Source organism: Labeo rohita, unplaced genomic scaffold (genome assembly GCF_022985175.1).
Source record: "Labeo rohita strain BAU-BD-2019 unplaced genomic scaffold, IGBB_LRoh.1.0 scaffold_73, whole genome shotgun sequence".
In the NCBI taxonomy this organism is placed as follows: Eukaryota; Metazoa; Chordata; class Actinopteri; order Cypriniformes; family Cyprinidae; genus Labeo; species Labeo rohita.
Window position 1 is genome coordinate 172904 of NW_026129667.1, and position 27683 is coordinate 200586.

General features: G+C 35.4%; 1 protein-coding gene across 5 annotated transcripts; it reads left to right on the forward strand.

Annotated features, from left to right (window-relative positions):
* The first annotated feature begins 84 nt into the window (after positions 1–84).
* On the forward strand, positions 85–27600 carry senp6a (SUMO specific peptidase 6a). Of its 5 annotated transcripts, none has more exons than XM_051104488.1 (23): positions 85–497; positions 3292–3385; positions 3786–3849; positions 7787–7884; positions 9571–9720; positions 10237–10298; positions 10519–10613; positions 12424–12823; positions 14709–14950; positions 15253–15390; positions 15514–15547; positions 15655–15843; positions 17550–17737; positions 17822–18057; positions 19663–19779; positions 19907–20029; positions 20132–20224; positions 20684–20901; positions 20985–21058; positions 22558–22646; positions 23037–23105; positions 25518–25668; positions 26310–27600. In XM_051104488.1, exons 1-23 carry the CDS (start codon positions 467–469, stop codon positions 26523–26525), a joined length of 3171 nt encoding a protein of 1056 aa, XP_050960445.1. In that variant the 5' UTR covers positions 85–466; the 3' UTR covers positions 26526–27600. The 5 variants fall into 5 exon arrangements, with proteins under 5 accessions (XP_050960445.1, XP_050960446.1, XP_050960447.1 ...); XM_051104489.1 differs by having other exon boundaries at positions 12427–12823; XM_051104490.1 differs by having other exon boundaries at positions 9610–9720.
* Positions 27601–27683: the final 83 nt, after the last annotated feature.

Here is a 27683-nt window from a genome sequence, read left to right on the forward strand (position 1 = left end):
GTATATACCAGTGCACTAGCAAAAAAATATTATTTACGACGTTTTACTAATATTGCACAAAAGTCTTGGCGGAAGTGACTCAATAGCGCTTCATGCTGCAGAATAATGCACTTTTAACCGCTTAGAGTTTCACAAAATGTCTTAAAATCTCATGTTTTACTAAATGCATTTTAGTCTCCCACACTGGTCGCTTAAATTATCTTTTTCAGATTAATCATCTTTTATCACCGCGGTCAGACGGATATTTTTTTTTACTTTGGTCCTGTTTTCAGCGGAATTTCTGCTTATTTGGACTGAAGATGGACTGAAAACACAAAGCGACATGATCTGATATAGAATGAGTTAAATTGCCATATGAACTCATGAAATCAGATGTGAAATATTAACGTGTTTTTAAGTGTTGAAGTGACAGAAGTCGCTTAAGTGCAGTGCGCGAGATTAACCTCGTTTGAAGGGATGGACCAACATGAATCATAAAAAGAGTCTATTTATTGAAGGTAAGACACGGGCTTTATCTGTTTGTGTTTATTTGTGTCTTTGTTGTGTTTTAATGTGCAGTTTGCCTTGTGTTAGCGTATAAATATGTATTATCCGTCAGATTTCATCGAGTGTGCGTTAGCGCATGTGCTAACCGAGGAGCTTGCATACACGCTGCAAAAATATAAACATCTGAGGTGATTAAACGATAAATACACTTACATTAAAGTGTATTATGTTACAAATGTGTAGTTTGAAGGTCTGTCCTCTTGTTAAAGTATCTGTTTCAGTGTATGGATGCTAAAACAGACTGAGGCCTGATTCTATGCGACGATATAAACAAACTTAAGAAATCGTTGAATTAAAAAAATATGTCTTAAATAAAACTACATTTACTCATTATACCTTGTCATCAACAATAAATAAGACTATATCTATGCATTTATCGCCGCTGACTTTTTTTTAGCTGTGTTTCTCATTGATTTAACGTGGGCCCCAATCTCATACAGTAATATCAAAATATACATTAAATATTGTTTTCCTCTCACAAACGAATGACTGTTCTTCTGGTTTCATCATCAGCATTATTGCATTGCATCAAAATACATTATAAGGCATTAATTAAATGTTTGCATTTGTTACACTTGGAAAATCTAATTGAAGTGTTTCTAATTTGTATGCATTTTTATTAAGAAACACTTTAATGTTGGTTTGACAAAGCCTTGTCAGAAGAGTGAAAACAGCGCTTTACGCAATAGATATTTTACAGATACTTATGTAAATACAAAGAATGACAGGAAGTTAAAATGGCCATGTTTTTAAAATAAATGAATAATCAAAAACAATAATAGCGTAATTGATTTGTGATAGAAATAGTACTTCTTTTCCATTATGTCTGTCTGTTAACACCGTGTCTAAAGATTGATTGCTTTGTTCTGAAACAGAGACTTAAATTGTTAAAATGTTGCATTTTCTTCATGGTTTGGGTTGTTTTTTCAATGTAACATTTCAGAGCGTACCAAAGTGTGTTTATGCAAGTCTGTAAATGATATGCAAGATTTTATATCATTTACCAGTTAGACCATTAATCAGGATAGCATTCTTGTAATGAACCTGTTTTGGAGAAGAGCAATTACACAGCAATTTAAGACAAAGGCGATTTAAAAGATGTGCCAGGTTCAGATACAAACGCTGTAAATATGCCAGGTGTGAAAATGCCCTAAAACTACGTCAGTTGATGTGATGCAATGGTTTGAGGCTGTCTAAGTGAACGTTGCAAATCCATTTGTCCCGTTGTCGGAAGTAGTGCAAACACGTGCAGTAAATCAATATTTGAGCAGTGTATTTGTTTATTGTTGGTGACTTGGTCCTGTGTGACGCAACTCATCCAGCATAGACCGCCTCATTCATTTGAATGGGTTTTGTTTGCTTTTGACACAATGTGACACACTAATTACACATTGTAAGAAACATTGTATTACATAATCTTCCTAATATGCTGATTTGGCACTCCAGAGACCTGTACCATGTTTGTACTTAATAAAGCATGGAAACAACTATATATGTGACCATGGATCACAAAACCAGTCATAAGGATCAATTTTCCAAAACTGAGATGTATACATCATCTGAAAGCTGAATAAATAAGCTTTCCATTGATGTATGGTTTGTTAGAATAGGTCAGTATTTGGTTGAGATACAACTATTTGAGAACCTGGAATCTGAGGGTGCAAAAAAATCAAAATATTGAGAAAATTGCCTTTAAAGTTGTTCAAATAAAGTTCTTAACAATGTATGTTACTAATCAAAAATTAATTTTTCATATATTTACAGTAGGAATTTTACTAAATATCTTCATGGAATATCATCTTTACTTAATTTCCTAATGATTTTTGCCATAATAGAAAAAACCCATACAATGTATTTTTGGCTATTGCTATAAATATACCCCAGCGACTTAAGACTGGTTTTGTGGTCCAGGGTCACATATTGTCGGTTTCCAATTACCAAATTATTGAGTACACTCTTAAAAATAAAGGTGCTTCATGATGCCATAGATGAACCCTTTTTGTCTAAATAGTTACATAAAGATGCTGTAACATCTGAATAACATTTTTATTTCACAAAAGGTTCTTTGTGGTGAAAGAAGGTTCTTCAGATTATAAAAAGGTAACAGAGAGATGGTTCTTCAAAGACTGAATGGAGTGTACACATTTACTTGCATTTGTTGTAAGTCATTGTACACTTGTGAATCAAAATTTGGTGTTACTCATTTTTGAGAGACTGATTGATATCTCATGCACTGCAAAAGATTGGATGGTAATTGATGATGGTGAACGTAATATGTTTTGCTGGTCTGTACGATCAAAGTCAGTGGTGACCAAAACAGCATTTTTCAAAACATCTTTTGGAAGTAAGTCAAACAGGTTTGGAATGACATGAGGGTTAGTAAATGATGACAAAATGTTCATTTATGGCTATTGCTTTATTCCTTTAATATCTTAAGATCACTGCCGCAAGTGGAGGATTCATTGATGAACAAAGTTTGATGAATACAGCCAGTATGTGATCTAGAAATAGCTCATAACATTAAGAATGTCTTCAAATTTTTGAGCAGTTTCCATGAATCACTGGTGGTTTAAAGTCTTTTTGGAGCTCATTGCATCACAAATGCATATTGGAGTTAAAAATCGATGTATATTTTGATTTTATTTCTTATTCAATTGTTTTCAAAAGAAAATAAAAATTTGATTCCTTTTAAAATCATTTATTTTATGGCCATGTTCTGATGCGTTGTTCTGATGTGTTTGATAGCTCTGGATAAATGTGAGGACAGGAGAGATGGAGGCTTTAAGCAGACCTGGAGGTGTTCTCTCTCAGATGATAGTGAAGACGACAGCAGACATGAGTAAGGCCATTTAGCACAGAGCAGCTTACAGCCCACTCAAGCATCTCTGCATGAACGCTTCCTGCACGCTTAAAGCTGCTTTGACTCAAATGTTATTATTATGCTCAACAGAAACAGCAAGGCCAAATGGAAGTTAAAGCAATACAGAGCCCTACGTGATTAAATGATCACAAATTCTGCTAAAACCATACGTATAGTGGTTTGCTGCACTATTGCCCACTAGTCAATTGTGCCTTAAAGCCATTGGTTTGCCTGTAAGTTTTTCCAGGTCATGGCCAGTCTAGTTTTTGTCATCAGTACAGTCCTTCAAATGGAGGTGTTTAGTCAGTGTCCACTTTTCCCAAAGCAAATGCATGTTCTGAGTGAATGGCCCCTAAGTGTCTCTCTCGTTTTCCACCAGCGCCGCCCTTGTGACCATGGAGCGAGTGAGTGGCCAGCAGGAGCTTTCCCCTGAGGGAATAAAGGTATCCACAGTCCCTCACACATGCTCCATTATCTTTCATTTTCTTTCAATTATCTTTCAGCGATTGAGCTCCAGTCTTCTTTCTTTCTCTTTCCTGCTCCAATCTGGGTCTGTATTGTTTTCTTTCTGTTGGTGTTTTGCATCGTTGGTGTGTAACAGATGTATACCTTAATTATGTCTTACGGTGCAGTATCATGTCACGATTTTATCGCACAAAATAGATCTTTTTAATTTTGAGATGTATTTTTGAGAATATCCAGACTGGAAAATGCCTATCTATTTGAACAATTTAAAGTGCTCCTATTATGCCATTTTAAAGGTTGTTAATATTGTTTTATGAGTCTCCTAAAACAGGTTTACATGTATGCAAGGTCAAAAAACACTTTAGTTTTCTCAAAAAATAGATTTAATTTCACCTCATTTCTAAATGATTTGTAAATGACTCGTGCGAGAATCAGTCTCTCTAAACCCCTCCTTTCCGTGAGCCCTCACTGCTGTGATTGGTCAGATGGCGCAGTCCTTTATGATTGGTTTACCACGTACAGCGTTTGTCGAAAACAAAACGCCCAATGCCATAACTGATTGACAGTCCTGGATACTTGTCAATACATAGAAAAGATGGCATCGATTTTACCTTACTAATTCGAGCCAGAGGGAAACGGTTGAAGTGGCTGATCGACAAGTTAGCACAGACTACCGTGGAAAGTGCTTGCAGTTTGCTTATGTAAGCGAAGCGGGCACACCTCTATGTTGTAAACATCAGCATTGTATAATGCATAAAGCGGTTTTCACACCAAACGCGGAAAGCACTGCGATGGCCGCTGGGTTCATTGCAGCCCTTCAGAGCGCAGTGGCAAAAGTTCAACTAATTTAAACTTTGAGCGCGGCGTGCACTTTGGTCAACGCAGAAACAAGCCGTCCTCGTGCATCGCAAGCAATTGAAATGAATGGGTTTCATAGCGCAGTGCTTTCCGCATTCTGTGTGAAAGCCTATCTGTGCGCCATCCTTTACTCCAACTAATGAGACAGACAGACAGTCAAGCTGCATCAATCACAAATTTTTAGACTACAGTTTTTCAGACCCACAGCTACAGAAGCGTGATTTAGCCGGTTAGCAAAACATGTGCAGGGTTCTTTCACAACATAACATACACATCTATGTATTTTGAACGATCGCTAGAAAATAAAATTTTTGTAGATTCATCTTTTAAAAAGTGAATATAAAACAAATTTACTACAGTGTAGGATACAGCGTCTTCTCGACATGACGTAAACCACATGGAAATTTTACTGTGTTTTTGGGTGGGAATAACAGAATAAGATTTGAATTCCTGACGACTCGTTGAGGCAATTGTGAGCCGACTCTTTTTTTTTTTTTTTTTTTTTTTTTTTTTTGATTTGACAATAACTTTATTTATCGTGCACTGTCGGCTTCACAACTTTGTAGATAGTTTATGTTCACATACAGCTACATGACACACTGCATGAAAGGTCATATTTGAAAAGGAGTAATAGGAGCACTTTAAAACAACACAGTAGGGCTGCAGTGATTCCTCTGTTCTCTTCGAGTATTCGATTTAAAAAAATAATAATAATAAATAAATCCTCGATTGCATTTTGCCTGTGTCGAGTAATTGGCAAAATACTGGAAGTGGCTCATTCTACATATTAAACCCATTTAAAAAAAATAATAAAGCATAATGCTATTAGGAATTCTCAAATGCTATGGTTCAGTTGAATAATATATGCGATGCAGGTTTAATATATGAAGAGTTCAGATGCAAAAGCCTCTAAATCCATCTGACATATTTTTTTTTAAATTAGCATTTCTTTCTGGCTACTTTGTATAGGTTTCTATGTAAGTACTGGTACTTCTGATTGGGCTGAGGCTGGAATTTAGCGAGTTTGAAGTAAAAGTATTTTATGGACGTATACTATATGTCAGGAGCATTCACTCAGTATCATCATCTCATTTTTGACCGAGATGGCTTTTAGCTGGTTTTGCATCTGAACTCTTCATGTGCAATTGTTTACATGCGTACAGGTTACGTACGTGCGTCTCAGAGCGGCTCTGTTCACAGTAAATGCTGACGTACAGCTGTTATCATATACATGTGTGGAGCGTCTTAAACTCCATCTCTGGATTTTGCTGTGAGTTTGGATTTATTCTAACATTCATCTGGGAACGCAACATGAGATTTGTAAGGTAAATCATTTAGAAATTTATGAAGGAAAAAGAGAATACATCAATATCTTTCTCAATATGCTAACTGTTCATTTCAATTTCAAAATAAAAGTTCAAACCACGTTTTTATGTCCACATATTCAAGAAATTACGGTGGTTGTAGCTTTTCTATGATAAAGAAATGGACAAATATTAAAGATTAAGTGGACATTTGTTCAAATTAAATGTTGAATCAATATTAACAAGGATTCGATTGTGCAGTAAAGTGTGAAAACAATCGTCAGGCCGTTGGAGCCCTCTGCATGTATTTGTTATAATGCATGATGTACATTATCTCTATTGTTTATAATACATTATATATTTTAACAGTTTTGTTCAGTAAAACTATTACTTGCTTTTGATACTTTATATGAACTAATTATTATTGCTATTATATATGTATTTTAAGTCATTTTAAAGGCTATTGTTCACTTAGATCTGTTCTTATTGCAAAAAAAAAAATATAATTATCAGATTACTCGATTAATCATCAGAATAATCGTCAGATTACTCGATTACCAAAATAATCATTACAGCCCTGAAACACAGTGTTGCATTAAACAACCAAAATGATCACTAAAGCCTGAATTAAACTTTAAAACACTGCATCACTGTATGAATCAAATATACATTCATTATAATTAAAGGGATAAAGTGATTCAGTGAAGAGCATTGAGCGATTTTCTCCATCTTTTGTTGTTTGATAATCATTGAACTGATGCTAAAATTAGATTTATCATATTATTACTGATAGCTCATGTTAAGTTATTATAATTTTTTTTTTTAGATACGTCACCACACATGACCAGCCACAGTCATCTAATAGGCAGTCATTGCTTTAACATTATTATGAGGACATAAAAGTAGATTGTAGAAGTCTCCAAGATAGGTCACAATATAAAATTGTCAGATCGCCCACCCCCAGTGCAATACCAATTGATGTGTCATGAAGTATTACGGTACCACTTTTGTTGTTTTGAAGCTTTCCAGGGACAGAAATCTACTTTTCCATTTAGGGGGCAATATTTTCACTCTGGAACTGATTTCCAGGTCAAGTACCTTATTAAATGTATCTCCAGTTACTACAATTAGAATACTATAGATTGCTACAAATAAAATAATTTATTTATCAGCATCAACAAAAGTCATTGTTCAGCTGTAAAAGTAAAACAGAAGCTGCAGCTGACATAACATTTATGTTTGTCTAAATCAAAATGGTTGTTCAGACTGAAAATAAATACTAGAAAGCAAACAAAGAGCATTCAACATCACTAACGCAGTCTAAAGCCTGATTTTAAAAAATAGTTTCTAAGACACATTTGAGTTGCAGTTCTTACTAACCAATGTCTGCGATTCCACACATAGATTCAGACAGGACTAACATCTCCGTTTCTTATGGTCTGTTTTGTACATCTTGACTTTTTTTTTTTTTTTTTTTGATCAGTTTGGGGGATTGGGGGATAAAGGACCATCCCCAAAGTGTTAGCAACAAAGTGTAAAGTGCACAATTTTCTAAAATGTCATTATATGATGTAACATTTAAAAATGACTGGAATAGACAAAGGTTTAATTAAAATGGTAATGGTATAATACAACATATGTTCGGCCAACCGTGGTCAGTTACATGCTAATGAACTGTTTGATGGTTGGTATGGCTGGTCTGTTCAGTTGAGTATGACCTTATAACCTGACCACTTTGATCTGTCTTTGGCAGACTCCATCCATGAAGCGCTTCAGTGCTAATGGGTCTGTGGAGACTCATGAACGACGTCCAAATCAATTAAGGCCACTCAACAGAGCTAGCAAGCTTAGGTATTACTATTGTATTGTATTGTATTGTATTGTATTGTATTGTATTGTGTGTGTTTGTTTGTGTGTGTCTATGTATTAGGGCTGCACGATTAATCTTACTTTAATTTCTGCTACTCACAATTATATAAGCATAGTCATGTGAGATATATGCCCTCTGGTTATTTATACAGAAACTATTTCATTTTCTATTTACTTTTGTGTTATCTTGCTTTGGTAACACGCTTCCACTGCCTTTTACACTAATGGTTGCCAGATTTTCAAGATTTTAACTATACACAATAGGGGTGTGCGATATTACACTGATAGAAATTAATCTTTTCCAATAAGTTTAAATACATGTTTACGTTTTATGGGCATTTTAACTTTTTAACTTTTTTCCTAAAAGTGTGCATTACCTTTTGAGTCAAATTCTTACATTTGGGCTGTAACCAAACAAAAATGAAATCAGTATCAACAAAATTCCTCTTTGCAATGCAAAGGAAACACAGAAGCTGCACCTGAAGTGGCATTTAAATGTATTTACACACTGTTTAATGCAGGTCATGAATGCATTTAACCTGCAGTTACAAATGCATAAATAATGTTTTGATATTTTAAACACAAAACGTTGAATGATGATATTTCAAATGATTTAAATCATAAAAAGATACTTTAAATGTGGAACTAAAACCGCCGGTAGGTGTCAGTAAGTCAATTAGTAAGTGAGTCATTGCGATTGAACCGAATCATTTAAACGGTCGAATCATTCAGGAATGAAACACCATCATGTTGTTCAGAGACGCAAAACCAGCCGTAGCTGTGTTTGGAATGATTTTTGTTGACGAAATAGAGCAAAAACAGGCAATATTCTGTCTACGTACGCACTGTTAATGCACACACGCACTAATCTAGACTTCTTGTGATATGTGCACTGCACTCTGTTTTGAATGGTTTTTGCAAAATACTCGATAATGTCAAACTGAACATCGTTCAAACAACAATTATGATATCGCACACCCCTAATACACAAGTGCTGTGAGTTGCAAACAATGGCAAGAATGTATGTTGGAGCTTAGTGCCTTCATTTGAGTGATCTGCTCAAATGAACGATTAATATGTTTTCTTTCACTCTGTTTGCTGCACTAAATCTGCAGGCAAAGCTCAGTGATGAACTGTAATAAATCTGATGTAGTTCTCTATTATGTTGTTTGTGATTGTGTTTATAATAATATCAAACAATTCAATTTTGTTGTTGTTTTAATAGAAAAGAACATAAACATAATTTGGATTTGTTGGAGTTAATATTAGGAATTTCACTGGTTTAGTTACGGAGAGAAGATTCTTTTACCAGTTTTCATAATATGAAGAGTGGTAATTCATATGATGAACATAATACATCAAGAAACTAAATGTAGGAAAATAAATCAGTAAAATAATTCTGATAAAATGTAAAACTTACTAATTTTACTAATTGGATCGAAAATGTCAATAGTTCCGAATAATTGTGATTGCATTTAGAGCAAAATAATTGTGATTATCATATAGCATAGGGCAAATGGGTAAAAAAAGAAAATCTTTTTATAATTATTATAGCTTAAGGACTTAAAAATTCAGTTTTGTTTTCAACACTTGGGGTTGGGGGCAAAAAGTTCTCTTTAGATTGAATGTATTTGCTCACACCCTGTGTTATTGTTGATGGTCTCCCAGTGAAACAGCTCATTCAGTGAGTGTGTCTCCGCTCCCCAGTCGAACCAGCTATCTGATAATGAGTCCAGCGCCGTCTCAAGGAGTTATGGTTCAGGGGCGGCTCTTCCAGCATGCACAGTTTTCTCCCCCTATCAGAAAGCTGGAGCAAAGGTATGGTGCTGGATGAGCTGACATCGCCCAATAAAAACTGGCTGATTCACCTTCAGATATTATATTTTGATTGGGAGTAATACTGTCTTAAAAGTAGTGAACAGTAACAGACAAGCCTTAGCTGTGTTTATGCCTGTACTTTTGGTCAAAGAAGCTTCATTCACATTCTTGGCTGCTGAAAAAAACCTTTAAAATCAGGCACACTTGACTTTCCTGTTACTAAAACTTCACCCACTTCTATTTTGAAGCACATTGTGTGGTTATATGCCACATACAGTATTTCTTACAGCCTGTTGGTGTGATGAAATGTTTTTTTTCTTCGAGGTTCAGTAAGTTGAGCTCTATCTGCAGCATAATATGATTACAACAGATTTACTTTTCTACTCCAAAATGATCACAAATAATATTGATAGAGCTTAATTTGTATTGAACCCGGGACATCGGCTGTGACATTTCTTGAGTGATCTGATGTATTTTATAATTCTTACGCTGCCTGCCAATGTGTTTGTTGTCCAGATCTGATTTGATCCAAGGAGTTGAGCTGGACAACATTCTTCTCACCTGTCCTGAGATTTCAGGTAAGCAGACGGACACGAACCAATCAGTTCTCTCATTGTCATAATTTACAGAAAGCAAAACAGTTTATCTAACAGATAATCTTATATATTAATTGTTAATTTGGCTAATTTTAGTTCATTAATAGTGATTAATCTGAGATGCTTTGAGACCTTTGGAGATCTTAGAAACACTTGGTCAAATTAATGAGTTGTTGTACATGTCTGTTGTTCTACTGTACAGACTCATTAGATTCAGGAGACAGTGTTAAGAGACGCGTCCATCAGAAACGGCGGGCAATGAATGATAGTCCTGCTCCTGTGGGCAAACCAGTTGAGGTAAGACCATACCTTATACTTCTGTTTTACCCCAATAGTCTAAATGCAGAGACAGTGAATGTGCAGAAATCAAATGAGGGTTTCAAAACAAAAATCTTAATTTGCCCTTCCACAAAGTCTTAAGTTAATGGCATTAAATGTTGCATGCATTGCAAATCTTACTCAGTATTTTTGTATTGATTTAAGGGCATTTGTTTGAAAAAGCAAGATACATTTCCTTTAGATGCAAAATGAAGATATGTACAAAGTCTTGTTTACTGAGAATTTATGCTTAAAACAAGAACAAAAAAATGTAACAAAAATTGTTTTCCCTTTAAAATAAGTTGTTTTTTTTTCTGAGCCCATTGGCAGATATTTTCTTGTTTTAATCATAAACATTTTGATCAGTTTCACAGAAAACAAGATTTGTCATTCTGCTTCTCAAGTAAAAGTATCTTGTTTTAAGAATCTTTAGATATCTGCACTGGAAAACAAGACAAAAATACTGAAGAACATCACTTTTTTTGGAGTGTGATCAGAATATTATAAGCATTTGAGAGCAGAGCTAATCAATGCTTAAGGTTTTTTTGTAGTAAAATAAAAAGTAAAAATTCTTGAAAGATCGTTATGTTAAACAATAGTACAATCCATTGAACACGCTGTACTTCAGTAAATATGGTGCTACCCTTACTAAGGTCTATTGATATGTGTTCCTTTCAGTTTATTACTTACATTTTCTTAAGTAATCAATAATCAAAAAATCTGATAAAAAATTAGCCTTCCCGTTACGAAGTGATATTTGACTCCTTAAAGTGATTTACAGGGGAATTTTGTTTTTACCTTTGTAATGGCATGTTTCAAACTTTGTCATCTTTTATGTCAAATTTGTAAAAAAATTATTTTATAAAGCTTTTCAACATGTCTAATTAAAACAACAGCATAAGTTACCAATCAAGTAAAATCAGGATTAACAAAATTAATTTGTACTGCAGAGGTGGCACAGAAGAACACAAAGGTGACTTTTTAGATTTTCATATGTTTAATGAGGCTCAGAGGTGGCATGAGTGCAATCAAATTCATAAATTCATGTTGAGATTGTTTTAAATTAAAAAAAAAAAAAAATGAATATAGAATATTAAATGATTTAAATAACTGAAAAGATACTTTAATAAATGAAATTAAAACTGCCAGTAGGTGTCGGTTTTTGTCATAAAATAACAGACCACTAGATGGTGCAAATGATATCAGAAATGAGAACTGCCGTTAGCCGAGTAAAATTATGAATAAATGACGCATAGTAGTTCTGCTCTAAGCATGGACAAGTTTTGGAAAAGGTAAACGTAACGTTGATGATGAATCTACTTCAAAGATCGCAGCTACAACAAAGTGAAGAAAATATGAGAAAATCTGTTTAAAAAAAACAATTGAATTTTTTTTTATTCTGCAAAAGGGGGCTCGGCAGAAAAAGTTTGGGAACCACTGTCTTAGTTCATCACAATCTCCAAACACAGTTCCATTTTAACCAACAAAGCTCTCTACACTGCACAGTGAATCTCTTATTTACACTCTCTTTACACTTTGTTGATGAAAGGATTGGTGAGATATGCCTGTGATACATTACTCAGCGTTGCTAAAACCTGTAGAAACAGTTGAAGCTCCCCTCCAAACAAACACAGATATGCTGATCGGGTCAGTCGCAAATGCGACTGAAATGGTCGCACTGCAGAGCCCTTATTCACTTGCTAAAACCCTGCACGTTTTTGTCTTAGTTGTGTGTAATGTTAAGTGTGAAAGGTGTTTGAGTATTGTTTTTGGGTCTTTCCACACCCAGCAGCCCCTTCAGCCTGATGATTACCTCACAGTTTGTGGTAAATGTGGCCAGCCAAGTGAGGACCATGTAAAATGTGACCGCTGTGGATATATCCTACCTGCTGAGACTCTGCCCTTTCCTGCTGTTACATCAACGCTGCCCCCTCGCCCCTCCATTCGCTCACAGCCGCCCCCTGCGCCGCTTTCAATAAGCAAAAGCTTTTACGAGTCCACCTCTGGAGGCTGCTCTCAACAGATAGATGTTGTAATGAACCCATCGGTGCGGATCACGCATGGAGCGATGCTTCTCCCGCACAATGGAAGACTCGTTGCCACGTCGGGAAGTTCAGCGTCTAATGGACTCAAGCAAGCCGGAGGCAAGAAACAGCAGATCACCAAACCATGTGAATTAAATGACCCCAGTAAGTACACCTCACACTTTTACACCACATAACACTGTATGCTGCAAATGATCAACATGTCAAACATTTGTTGATTCGTTTTCAGTAAGACTTTTCCATTAGCAATACCCTATCATTAACAAGGACCAAAAGGCAGAGAAGTAACCCGTACGCTTACTGGCCACTTTATTTGGTACACCTTGCAAGTACTGGGTTGTAACCTCTTATGCCTTAATTCTTCATGCCATAGATTCAGCAAAGTGTTGGAAGCATTCCTCAGAGATTTTATATTGTCCGTATTGACGTGATAGCATCACACAGTTTTGTCCAATTTGTCAGCTGCACATCCATGATGCAGATCTCCCATTTCACCACATCCCAAAGGAGGCCATTTGAGTATAGTGAGCTGTCATGTTCAAGAAACCAGTTAGAGGTGATTTGGTGACATAACACCAGGGTTGCCAGGTTTTCACAACAAAACCCACCCAATTGCTACTCAAAACTAGCCCATTCGCGTTTCGAGAGGGGTCCCCTGTTAAAAATTGCATTCTGAGGTATAAAATACATGTTTTTTTGTTGGGGTTCCCCTGGTAAATTCGTACATTTCAGGCTAAATATGACGTTATTGGGGTCGCTTTAACCCACGGCAACAGTGTACAAGTAGCCCAATTCCGCTGGAAAGCCGTGGACTTGGCAACACTGCGTAACACGTAATATCGCTGGATTTATTTAGTTTTTATAACATCTTTCAACAAACCCAAGAACGCTTCATCGTGCATAACAAAAGATCATACAACTTGCAACTAAGCAACATACAATGAATGTTACTATTAATATTAACCATCACAACATAAATATACTGTATTATGTATATTCTTGTACTGTTTAATTGCAACTGAGTTAAAAAGCATATTTGATCAGGCTTAAAGGAGTAGTTCACTTCCAGAACAAAAATGTACAGATAATGTACTCACCCCTTTGTCATCCAAGATGTTTATGTCCTTCTTTCTTTAGTGGTAAAGAAATAATGTTTTTTGAGGAAAACATTTCAGGATTTCTCTTCATATAATGGACTTCTATGATGCCCTGAGTTTAAACTTCCATAAATGCAGTTTAAATGCGACTGTAAACGATCCCAGCCGAGGAAGAAGGGTCTCATCTAGCAAAACAATTGGTTATTTTCTAAAATAAAAAAATAAATAAAATAAAGTACAATTTATATACTACTTAACCTTAAACGCTCATCTTGTCTAGCTCTGTGTGAACTCTGTAATCCAGGTCAATACAGTTAGGGTCAAAAAGGTCATTTTCTCCTCCAACTTCAAAATCACCCTACATCGCTGTTTTATTTTTTATTTATTTATTTTTTATTAAGACTGTTTGATCTTCTTTGCATGTTCACTTTGTAAACACTGGATCAGTACTTCTGCAGAGATGTAGAACGATTTTAAAGTTGGAGGAGAAAATGAGATGGGATTTTTTCAACATACTTTAACTATATGGAATACACAGAGTTCACGCAGGCCTAGACAAGACGAGCAATTGAGGTTAAGTAGTATATAATTGTTGTTGTTTTTTTTGTTTTTTTAATAGAAAATAACCGATCACTAGATAAGACCCTTTTTCCTCGGCTGGGATCGTTTAGAGCCCTTTAAAGCTGCATTTAAACTGCATTTTTGTCGGGGGCACCATTGAAGTCCACTGTATGTAGAAAAAATTATAAAATGTTTTCCTCAGAAAACATAATTTTTTTACGATTGAAGAAAGAAAGACATGAACATCTTGGATGACAAGGGGGTGAGTACATTATCTGTAAATTGTTGTTCTGGAAGTGGACGACGACTTCAACCAAAAACTGACACCAGTAATCCTGATTGTGTCATTCACGTGTTTTCATGAAACGCAGTTGTGCTGTCCAGCGATGAGGATGAAGAAAGTGATGGTGTCAGCAGCACAGGGACCGTTAACCGCTTGGACAGCGTGTCGCCGCGGCCCGCGGACTCTGCCCACTCCTCTCCCGCTCCCTCTGGTGGTCGGGTGGAAGCGGCGGTTAAAGCAGCAGATGAACATGAGGACCCTAACAGTGACTTTTTCACACAGACAAACCAGAGAACCTTGGTGCCTAGGAGGAGTCGCATGAGAGATCCAGTAAGCGGTGTTATGTCTGTTTTTTTTTTTTTTTTTGTTTTTTTTTTCCACACTGTTGCTACATTTTTGTCTATTGAAATCAGGGCTCAGTATTTCAGATTTTCGCTTGCCCTGCCAAAATTTCACTGACCAATTTCTGTTGTTTGAAGTGTGTGTTTATTTTAAACATGTGACAAAGAAGATTCTGTAACAATTTAGTCTTTATTTTGTCTTTCAAACTTTGGTTTGAAAGGATGAATGTGAGTGTGTATGATTTTTATTATTAATATTATTATTATTAAACTCTAATTTTTCTCATGTAGTTTGGGAACACTGTGTGTGAAGATCCATCTGCTAAGAAAAGGAAAATGGGTCAGATGCAGAAGTTGAGCAGTATTATTCTGGATTGCAGGAGTGTAAGAATTGGCACTCTACGCAGGATGGTCACCAAACCTGTTGTGGTGAGATCAACCAAAAAACAGATTCATTTTTCCTGCAGAGATTGGAATTGAGTTTTTAAATCTAGTGTATGTTTTGTTTGTGAGTTTTATTGTTATTCATTGTGTGTTTTCTCTACCTTCTAGTTTACAGTAGAGTACATAAATCTGGAGACTGAAGGTAAGAATCTGCTATAAAAACATTAAAGTAAAAAGCAGGACGCTGTTAAGTCAGTCATAAAATAAGACTTAAGTTGTCATTTCTTTGCTGTGGTGTCATGATCGAAGGTCCCGAGGTAAATGTGTTGGAGTGCGTTTATTTGCTGTCGTCGGAGCTGACCAGATGTGAGTGGTGTACCGTCAAGAAGCTGCCGGTCCTGTTTCTGCAGACCACCGAAAAGGAGTGCCAGCGATTACAGACTCAGCTGCAGATGTCTCAGGACGAAGGAGGAATATGGTACGACTGCAACGGCAACAGTGAGTATCAGAACTCGATCACATTACGTTACTTTTAAAGGGTTAGTTCACTTCCAGAACAAAAATGTGCTCACCCCCTTGTCATCCAAGATGTTCATGTCTTTCTTTCTTTAGTCGTAAAGTAATAATGTTTTTTAAGGAAAACATTTTTAGCATTTTTCTCCATATAATGGACTTCTATGGTGCCCCCAATTTTGAACTTCCAAAATGCAGTTTAAATGCAGCTTCAAAGGGCTCTAAACGATCCCAGCTGAGGAAGAAGGGTCTTATGTAGCGAAACAATTTTTTAATTTTTTTTTTTTTTGGAGGAGAAAATAAGATGGGATTTTTTCGACATGCCCTAACTGCCATGAGTTCACACTGAGCTAGATGAGACGAGCGTTTGAGGTTAGAAAGTATGTAAATTGTAATTTTTTTTTTATTTTTTTTTTTTTTTTACATAACCGATCGTTTTGCTAGATAAGAGCCTTCTTCCTGGCTGGGATCATTTATAGCCCTTTGAAGCTTTTAAACTGCATTTTAGAAGTCACAATTCCAAAATAGAAGGGCACCATAGAAGTCCATTACATGGAGAGAAATCCTTTCTCAAAACACATAATTTGGTAACGACTGAAGAAAGACAGACATAAACATCTTGGATGACAATGGGGTACATTATCTGGAAATTTTTGTTATGGAAGTGAGCTAATCCTATAAAGCATCTCCTTAAAAGTGAAGTATGCAGTTTCTACGCTACTAGTGTTACCAAGGGACATTGCGATAATACTATCGCATTATTTCACTCATCATGCCCCTACAGTTATGCTTATCCCTTTAATATCTTTTGACATGAAAACGTTTTACAAAGATTCTTAAAGATTATTGAAAATATGAAATATGGCTAGCATTTTTTTTTTTTTTTTTTTTTTTAGAATGTTTAATCGATTCTCGATTTTTATTCATTTATCTTTTATTTTTAGCTAATCAACTTGAAAATGTAACTACAACATGATTCAAGTAACTTTTTCTTTATTAACCCTCAGGTTAAATAAAATTCTATTCCAAGTGCACCACACATGAAGTTGTCAAAATGAAGTAAATGTTAAACAAATCACTTGTTAAATATCTTTGCAGAAAAGATGCATGAACTACAACTGCATCTTGTACAGACATGTCTTACACATATTGTATGTTAAGAAATATTAAGAGGAAAATGCTTTAAAAAATCAAAAGTCAAGGTAATTCAAATTCAAAATGACTGTTCACTCCCATCTTCTTGCATGTTTTCCTATTCCACTGCCTGCTTTGCATCTTTGTTAACACAAAAGCGCATTTTGTGTGAATGGCGCCTATTGATGCGAGCGGTTAATCACGTGCGCCGACAGGTGGTTGAATCATTCTTTTCTCTTTACTGTTTTCATTGGCATATTGTCAGATGGTCTAATTCTAATGTTTGGTATTATTTCTATTCAAAATCGCAATTCCTCAATTTCTAAAAAATAAATAATTGATGAAATCTGAAAAATCACCCAGCCCTACATTTAGATCTACATTTAGTTTTATTGTCATATGACCCTGTTTAAAACACTGTCTTTTCAGAACTGGTAGTGAGTTTGTTTCAGGGCCACTTTATGCTCTTGGTTTTTTGTTTGTTGGTGGTTTTACTGCTTAAATTTGGACTAGGTCTGACATCTTACTCCTCTCTTTTTTCTGTCGATGCTCTCCAGCTGATGAGAAGTATATTGTATTGATTTTCGAGATCGGCCCCAGCTTGCAAGAACAGATGATTCTGGAGGATATCCTTGCTGAAATCGGCAAAAACAACAATCTGCAAGATTTCCCTAAGAAGATCACTTTTGATGAGGCCAACGTTCGACTGGTTGAGTACAATAAAGCCTCCAAAGAAAAAGAGAAGGTGACTTATGTTGCGCTCAATCGTGATAATTATGACTTGATATGTATTCAAGCTCAATGCCAGGATGTTTGTCCTTCACCTCAGGTTAAAGAGGTGAAAACTGCAGTATCAGCAGCACCTTCATCTTCAACCGCATCAGCCTCGGCATCCCTTTCGGTTGTCACAGTTACCGTGGCAACAGCAAATACAGCCCCTGGGGCCCCCATCACTTGTGCAGCGACGAGTGTGCGAACGCGCATGTCTGCTCGGCTCCAGGAGTTCTGTGAAGAGGATGACGAGATGGCAGAGCTCCAGCCAACCTTCACTGGTCCTATCATAAAGTAAGATTCTGACCAAACGTAACAGTGTGGCACAGTGATTTTTTTTTATTTATTTATTTATTTTTTCTCTCTCCCTTTTTTTTTTTTAATAATGTTTGGCACAGGGCTCAGTCTGGCCAGTAGTTCACATTTTTATTCCCGTTATTATCTTCTCTTGGCAGCTTGTGTTTAATCAAAATGTCATAACCTGATATTGTGATGAAAATGACAGACTTCTCTCTGCCAATCAACAAACTACACTTTTTTTCAATAATGTGTTGCACTCATACAGTTGAAGTCAAAGTTTGTTAATTTTACCAAAATAAGAGAGATCATACAAAATGCATGTTATTTTTTTTATTTAGTACTGACCTAAATAAAATATTTCACACAAAAGATGCATACATATAGTCCACAAGAGAAAATAGTTTACCATTATAATAGTAATTATAATATAATAATAGCTTACATATGTTAAATGTAACCCTAATGATCCACAGCAGTTTTTTGTTGTTGTTTGTTGTTGTTTGTTTTTTAGTGATAGTTGTTCATGAGTCCCTTGTTTGTCCTGAAGTTAAACTGCCTGCTGTTCTTCAGAAAAATCCTTCAGGTCCCACAGGTTCTCTATGATTTTGAGATCCATCTTTTCACACAGGACAAGTGAGGGACTCATATGCAACTATTACAGAAGGTTCAAACGCTCACTGATGACCAGAAGGAAAAACAATGCATAAAACGTCAGGGGTGTAAACTTTTAAACAGAATGAGGATGTGTACATTTTTCTTATTCTGCCCTTATTTTTGCCATCATATTTTTTCAAATATCATATTTTTTCATTTAGTTTTCCCTTTCAGAAGCTATAGAAGATACTTACAAAGTAGGTTAAATTTACCCTAATCTTCAAATTCACAAAGGTTTCACCCCCCAGCTCTTAATGCATCATGTTTACTTCTGGAGCACTTTTGCTTCTTCTGTAATAGTTGCACATGAGTCTCTCAGTTGTCCTCAGTGTAAAAAGATGAATATCAAAATCATACAGTCATTGTTGGAAAGAGTTCAAATACACAAAAATGCTGAAAAACCAAAGAATTTGTGGGACCTGAAGGATTTTTCTGAGGAACAGTAGCAGTTTTAACTGTTCAGGACAAACAAGAGACTCATGAACAACTATCACCAAACAAAAGAAGAAAAAAAAACACAACACAGTATTAAGAATCAAGTGTATGTAACATTTTGAACTTTTAAACTTTTTCAACTACTATTTTCTCTTGTGGACTATATATAAACATCTTTTATCTGAAATATCTTATTCAAGTCAGTACTAAATAAAAAAACGCATTTTGTACAATTCCTCTTATTTTGGTAAAAAATTAACATTTTACAGATTCTGCAAGGTGTATGTAAATTTCTGACTTCAACTGTATGTACGTCACAACATGTGAAAAAATATTCTCTTCAGAAATATGCATTTTTTGCTATGTTTTGTAAAAATGTTTTGACCTCAAAAATGTATTTACATTTTCAATACATTTTGTCAAAAAAATACATTTTTGCTATCCATATGTATATATAGATCCTAAATGAAAATAATCTGAGCCGATAAAGTTATTGTTGTTTTTCTGTAGGTTGTTGGTTTACCCCCCGCCACCTGCTAAAGGAGGAATCTCTGTAACCAATGAGGACCTCCACTGTCTGAACGACGGAGAGTTTCTCAACGACGTCATCATCGACTTCTATTTAAAGTCATTATCTTTTTTTGTGCCAATAATGACCAAATACAGTGTTTTTCAAAATAATATGTTTACCCCATGAAAGATTCTTTGTATGTGGGCATTAATTTGACATTATCTAATAATTGTGTGCTACTAGATACCTGTTTTTGGAGAAGCTGAAGAAGGAAGATGCTGTCCGCAGTCATGTGTTTAGCTCATTCTTCTATAAGAGACTCAATCAAAGAGAACGGAGAAACACAGTCGACACGTCCAGCTTACCGTGAGCTCACGTCATCTACGCACATGTACACATTTCCTCAGAGTTTAGCGGCTGTGCTGTCGGTTTAATACTAAGATGAATTTCACGTTTGATGTGTTGTAGCATACAGAAGAGGAAACACAACAGAGTGAAGACATGGACACGTCACGTGGATCTCTTTCAGAAAGACTTCATCTTTGTGCCCATCAATGAGTCGTAAGACACTGTTTATTTGTCTCTATTTAACTATCGATTACATGAGGAATTGATCATGACAGGAAAGATGCAGGTGATTGTCTTTCATTGTTATTCAAATGGAAGTTTGACAGTGTAAAGTCTTCCCTCAGTTTGTTCCTGTGGTTTAGAGAAGGGCGTTGCTTGTAGTATCAGCTCGTGTTTTTTAAAATCTTGTGGATTCATAACAATGTGATTGTTACACTTGATGGTAGAAAAAACAATCTGGAATCAATTTTTGTATGGGTCAGGGGAAATGGAAAGCTTGAATTGCTTATTATTTATTAATTTATTGGGTATTTCACACTGAATTAACATGTCAAATTGCTTCAAATGCTTAGTGATTCATTTCAAATCAGCTGCCTAAAGCGATGCATGTGTTGTCATGGTTTTTTTAATTAGACTTTTAATCTCATGAGCTGTCTTTCTATGTCCATCTAGTGCACACTGGTATCTTGCCATAATCTGTTTTCCGGGTCTGGAGAAGCCTCATGTTGAGCCAAACCCACTGTACCAGCCTCAAACTCAAGCCCAGAGCACTGCTGTCTCCTCCAGCCCGCCCGCTGATGGAGGTTCGGAAGAGCCGGACGACATCAGGCAGCACGCGGCCGCCCCGCACAGGTCTACGGGTGATGCGAACAGACAGCAGCAGTACACAGGTGAGCACAAGTGAGTCACACGAGTGAATGAAAGCAGACTGCGGCTGTGTCACTGCTTGATTTCCGTTTGTTTGTAATTCCAGATGGTTTACACAGAATAATCGAGTGTTATGGAACAGATGACTCCCGTCCTTCTGATGACCAAAGCTCATGTCAGGTAAGTCACTTCAGTTTGTGGTATCAAAGCTTACTTTTTAATGTAGTCGTGAAAATGAGGATATATTGTAGGGATGTAAAGATTTATTTGTTTACTTTGTGCAGTGTTACAGAAGATTTCTATTTAAATAGATTTTCTATTAAATAAATGCAGTTCTTTTGAATTTCCTGTTTATCAAGGAATCCTAAACGAAAATGAACACAGTTTTAACAAAAATATCAGCATAATTAAAATCAGCATATTAGAATGATTTCTGGAGGATCATGTGACACTGAAGACTGCAGTAATGATGCTGAAAATTCAACTTTGAAAAACATTCAAAAGCAATATATATTAACCCTAAACTTTTACATGTTTCTGTTCATACTTAAATGTTAAATAAAAATGTTACACATGCAAACTGCTGGTGACAAGGAAACAGTGGAACTATTTTAGTAAACAGAAATTGTAATAAAATAGTTTCCAACACTGCGCATTTGTTTGAGGTTTTCTTCATATTTACATGTAAGGATGTGAGGTCATTCAATACTACCTAAAAATAGTCACATTCAGTTTCTGATATTTGGATTAGGTTACTAGAGTTCACAAAGTTATTAATCAGGCTTACATAATGGAAAAATTATCAACAACAACATTTTATTATTATTAGTGGTGCACATAAGTTTTAAGCCTGACTCTGATAAGAGACCTGGAGATTTGGTTTGGTCCTCACACTACACAGTGTGACCCATTTTATATATATATATATATATATATATATATATATATATATATATATATAAAATAATAATAATAATAATAATAGTGATGATAATATAATTGGACTTTAGTAATAATATTATTATTATTATTATTATTATTATTTTTTAAAATAATAAAGAAAATGTGACCCAGGACCACAAAACCAGTCATAAGGTTAAATTCATATAAAAGCTGAATAAATATTTAAATATTTCATCAATATGTCAGTATGTCATCAATGTATTTTTTATGTGAATTTTCATCATTTTCAAACGTAAATTAGAAAGCTTTTAGCTTGGAGGGTTGCCATCAAGTACGTAATATGGATGGTGCATGGACGTGGACAGCCAAAGTATACTTTGGCCTTCTGATTAAGAGCGTTCAGTGAAGAGCATCACTGAATGAAATGTCGCGTTTTTGCATTGTGCTTTGAAAACGGCAGCGAATAGCCTAGAATTATGCTTTCAGTTCGAATTGAAATCTTATACACTATTGCAGTGTGTCAATCTATAAATGGTAATTGTGCATTAACAGTTGCAAACATGTCGGTATGCAAATGTGTGCTCTGAACTTACGTACACACCACATATTCTTATTTTGGTCACGCATGCGGACCACTTATGTGCAGCTCTTATTATTATTGTTTAATGTGTATTATGTGTGTTTGATTTTTGACAAGAATATGATGTGGCATGGGTACTTGGGTGATGTTTGAAAGTTTTGTTTATCTGTTTTCATGTTGTTATTGTTGTTTTCAGGACGAGTGTAGTGAAGATGACAGTTTGGTTGATGACTGCGGGAGCTTTGACAAAGCTGAGTGGACGTCCAAACCCACCATCTGTAAACAGTGAGAATAAAATAATTCCTTTCAGGCTGTGAATGTAACTTTGCATAGTTGATTTGTTCAATCAAAAATGGTGATTGAATTTAAAAAAGGAAAGAAAAGATCAGTTACATCAAATTAGATAAATGTGTCAAAAACATGTTAATTGCAGACATTAGCTTTGACTACCCAACATTACACCTGTTTGTCTAACCATCTAACAGCACAGTCTAAACCAGTATATTATAAACAATGATGGAAAAAGGGAAACAAAATCCAGGGTTGTGCATTATTCCATTCCAATTCAACTGCAAATTCAATTCCTGAATTTGAGATAAATCAACTTGTATGTATCTTTTGTGAAGCTTTATGTATATTTTTCAGCACTCACTGTCATGTTATTAAACTCCTCAGGCCTTGCATTCTGATCATGGATTCACTGCGTGGGCCGACCCGATCGACTGTGGTGAAAACGCTACGAGAGTAAGTTACTACTTCCACACAAACTACTGAAAATAAAAATCAGCATGAGGGGTCATGAACTGAGCAATCAAAATTTCCTTGATCTTTTGACATATAAGAGGTCATTGTATTATAAACACATCCTGTAATTTTCAGAACTCAAAACTTTCTTGTTAAAAACAGCTTATATTAAAGCCAGTCTGCCAGAACAGCAGGTTGTGGAATGTGCCACTCTATGACGTAATAGTGTGGCTAATTACCACCTCCACAGAAGATGATCAACGCCTGCTTCTGTTTAGCCCCGCCCACCGGTTCACACATGTAGTGTAAATAACAGGGGGGAAATGCAGGTATGCAGAAATCAAGCAATAAAGATGGCTCTGAAGACAAGATGCTGTGCTGTGCAGTGCCAAGTTGTGAAAAAACACAGTCTTTGCATTGACTTCTGATCTCTAAATTAGGAAAAAGTGGATGAACAGTCCCAGACCTCGTCAGTAAGAACTTGTTTTTTTTTTTGTTCGTTTTATCATATACATTTACAAAAATGTACAAACAAGGCACAGTTTGACACAGGATTTTCAGAAAGATTGAAACTAAAAGACGATGCTGTGCAAACTATGTTGGATCTGACAGTAAAGTTGCAACACAAAAGTGTGAGTAACTGGTTTTGTTATGTGATCTCTATTGCTTTGTCTGTTATAGTGTTGCACTATATACTGGTACTTAAAATGTATACCCTGCTTTTAAAAACGGTACGATTATGCATTTTACTAGTAACGGTACTTTTAGAATGTATTTTAATAAGAGCCGTATTTCTGCATGTCTGTGTTAGTGAATGGCGCAGACGCTCAGTTTTGTTTACTAACGTTACACACATACGCATGACGCTCGTGGTGTTTTCAGCCTCTGCCACCACAAAATACGAGTACATGAACACATGAACATTACCCCTAGAACTGCTCTGAGAGTCACTTCATGAGCATTTTGCCATTTCTTTTGCGGAAAACTATCATCATATAATGAAGATCCTGAAGGTCTTCACAGCAACCCGTCAAATTAAAAGTTCGGTTTAACTTGACAGTCAGAAATATATTATTATGTTACTTAATGTAAAGATAGTACTACTACTAATAATAAAAATATTATTAAAACAAGGTTTAAGGAATATTTACAAAAAAAAAAAAAAAATTACCAGAATTGATTTACCAGACAATTCTTTTCAGTATTTCTGAAAAAAAAAGAAAATAAATATCCTATAATAAATTAATTCTTTATCAAACTAATTATCATTTATAAATTAATTAAACATGCTGTTGATTATTAAAATGTAATGAAACGATTTAAAAAGAATCCAGAAAATGAATGGAAAACGGAGATTCATAAAAAAACTGAATTTGAGAAAAATAATGAAACGTATTTCATAGCGCCTTTAAAACATATTTTTTTTAAACTTCTAATAAATTGCTGTTAAATTATGCAAGTTTTTAATGATTTCAATTAATTAGACATACTTTTTGATAAATATTTTTTATGTAACCATTAAAATAGTCTAGAAAAATTAACATGGAATTTGAGAAAAAATAAAACAGATTTCATAGGGCCCTCTTTTATTTCATTTGCGTCTTTGTTTTATTGTAGTTGTCCTTTAGTTTGTTACTTGCATCTAGGTTCTTAAAATAATACTATATCATAAAATAAGATTTGGCTTTATCCTTTAAGCTAATTTACCAATATAGCAAAGATATCTACATACCTGTAGGCTCGGTAGTTGTTTACCATAATCCTGTGTAGTGGCACTGGCATGTGATTATTATTATTTTATTTTTATTTTTTTTTAAAGAGAGAATGAAATGCTTTGTTTTCATAGATAAAAAAAAAAATATGATCTTCATTTGGATAATCTATTATTCAGTTACTTTTCCTGTTGTTCTAAGTTGTTCCATGTTGTTATTCGTAGTATCGGTTCAGTAGTAGTATCGTGATTTTTTTTTTTTTTTTGTCCGTTATCGTATTGAAGTCAAAATTTTGCTATTGTGACAACACTAGTCTGTTATTACTGATTGATTAATATGTACTGATTTTTGTGTTATTTGTGCATTTTTAACCTAAATCACTGCAGCATTCATCTGTGAAGAATGTTGGCTGTCAAACATACATAAGTGTTAGCCAATCATAGCAGTGGGCGTTTCTGAGTCTTCAATCTGGCACGCCTATTCAAACCAAGTGTTCTGATGAGGGGGGGTCAAAAGAGGACAGAATTTTATTATTTATTTATTTTTTTTGTAAAAGTCTTGATAACATTATAAGTAGACCTCAGAGAATGGTACCAATTAATAAAATAAAACAGGAGCTTTAAGCAGTAATAGGAGTGGCCATAAGTTCTCACTTATGCTGGTATCTGTATTAGTGAGTGTTGACCTGATGTTTGTGCAGGTATCTAGAGGTGGAGTGGGAGGTAAAGAAAGGCTCCCAGAGAAGTTTTGGGAAGGATGTGATGAAGGGCTCGAGTCCTCGTGTGCCCCAGCAGGATAACTTCAGTGACTGTGGAGTTTACATTCTGCAGTATGTGGAGAGCTTCTTTGAGGTGAGAGGACTCATGGGAACTTTATATGTAAGGGTGGACTGGTTTCCCCACAATAAAGTCACACAGATTATGAAAGAAAAACAGTTTTTTAACATTTTGTTCCCTCACACTAATTTTTTTTTCCTAACACTCCCAGAGCTTCCTCATTTTCTTTATATTTGTGAGCCTGGACCACAAAACCAGTTATAAGTAGCACGGGTATATTTGTGGCAATAGCTAAAAATACGTTGTATGGATCAAAATTATCGATTTTTCTTCTATGCCAAAAATCATTAGCATATTAGGTAAAGATCATGTTCCATGAAGTTATTTTGTAAATTTCCTACTGTAAATATATCCACACTTAATTTGATTAGTAATATGCATTGCTAAGAACTTCATTGGACAACTTTAAAGGTGATTTTCTCATAGATTTTGTTGTGATTTTCAAATAGTTGAATCACAGCTAACAAACCATTCATCAGTGCAAGGCTCAACAACAATGCCATAATAAATTGTTTACATTGTTCTCCATTCATGTTGATTGTGTCACCAAAAATTGCTTTAGAGAAGAGAAAATTATTACATGCTGATGAAAGTTATAATAATTGATTCTTATTCTTTTTTTTATATATGTATTTTTATTTATATGTTTTTTTCAGAAGCCTCTTCCAAGCTTTCATCTCCCGATGAATTTATTGGATTGGTTTCCCCAGCAACGGATGAAAACTAAGCGGGAAGAGATCAAGGAGCTCATTCTGAAGCTTCAGACTCAACAGCAGCCCAATCCGGAGCGCTCCGAACAGACGGACGGCTGCCAGAGCCCCTGTGAGGATACTTTGGAGTCAGCTGACCTCATCCCTCCAATCAGCTCCTGAGCTCCACCCACGCTGCTACGCTTTCACCATCACATGACTTACGAACACTAAAAGCCAATCAGGGCCTTGTGTGATTGTACGCTGCTGGACAACTCTGCCGTTATTTCTTATGATCTTCTACTAGTTTTGATGATATGAAATTTAAAAAGAGTGTTTTTTTTTTTTTTTATTTGTATCGAATAAATTGTGTACATAAGCTAGGCTTTTTTTTTTTTTTTTATTTTGCTGCCTTTTCAGTTTGACATCTCATTTATTGTCAAGTCATCATTTCAGTTTTGCACCGTCTGTAAAATAAAAGTTTGTGTTCATCCTGATTATTTACTCTAATGTGCCTAGAGGGTTAAAGACAGTACTGTTCAGTATTCTGTTTGGACTTCAAGCCTCTGAAGGAAGCAAAAGCGTTTTTTTGTAAAATCAATATCCAAGCAAACGTTGTGTCCACAACAAAATAGACATTTTTCAATGTTCTGCTACTTGCCGTTCAAGAGTGCACATTTGCCTTGGTACAGTCTAATACAACAATATGAAGTGTCAAAAACCAGGCTTTGCTCTTTTTATGAATATCTTGTGTTCATATTTGAATTGACTCACACCGTTTGAAGTCTCAAGGCACTTTCACATGATTCGTGTTTACATTCCATAAAGCATAACCTGAAGAAGGTCAGGTGTTGTAATGCAAATGCAAAGCTCAAAGTTCAGTCTGATGTCATTCTGACCCTGTTTGCTGTAGGCTTTTAGAAGTGTAACCAATGAAGGTCAAACCATTGCAGCCTTGACTCAAGTCATGTGAAACGGCCCTTAGCTGTGACGTGAGTTTATAGGCATCAGTTCCCTTTTGCTAAGTATTTGTATCCATATAGTCATTGTCTGAAACTGAAGTGTGCCGTTTCATTTAATGTGCTGGTTGACATCCTTCTGACTGTAGCACCAACAAAAAAACTTTAAGTCAAGAAGGTCGAAATCATTGCTGGAGAAAGACATTTGATTTTAAATCTGCCATCTTGGTAGCTTGTGAGTGCTCACCAGTCTATGTCCTTGTCCTTGCACAGTGCATAATACACATTGTTTAAAAGTAGCTTTACAGAAAATCATGATGTTAATGTTTCTAATAGCATATCCTTAATGCCTAATGTAGGGCTATGATTTCCGTGATGTGGA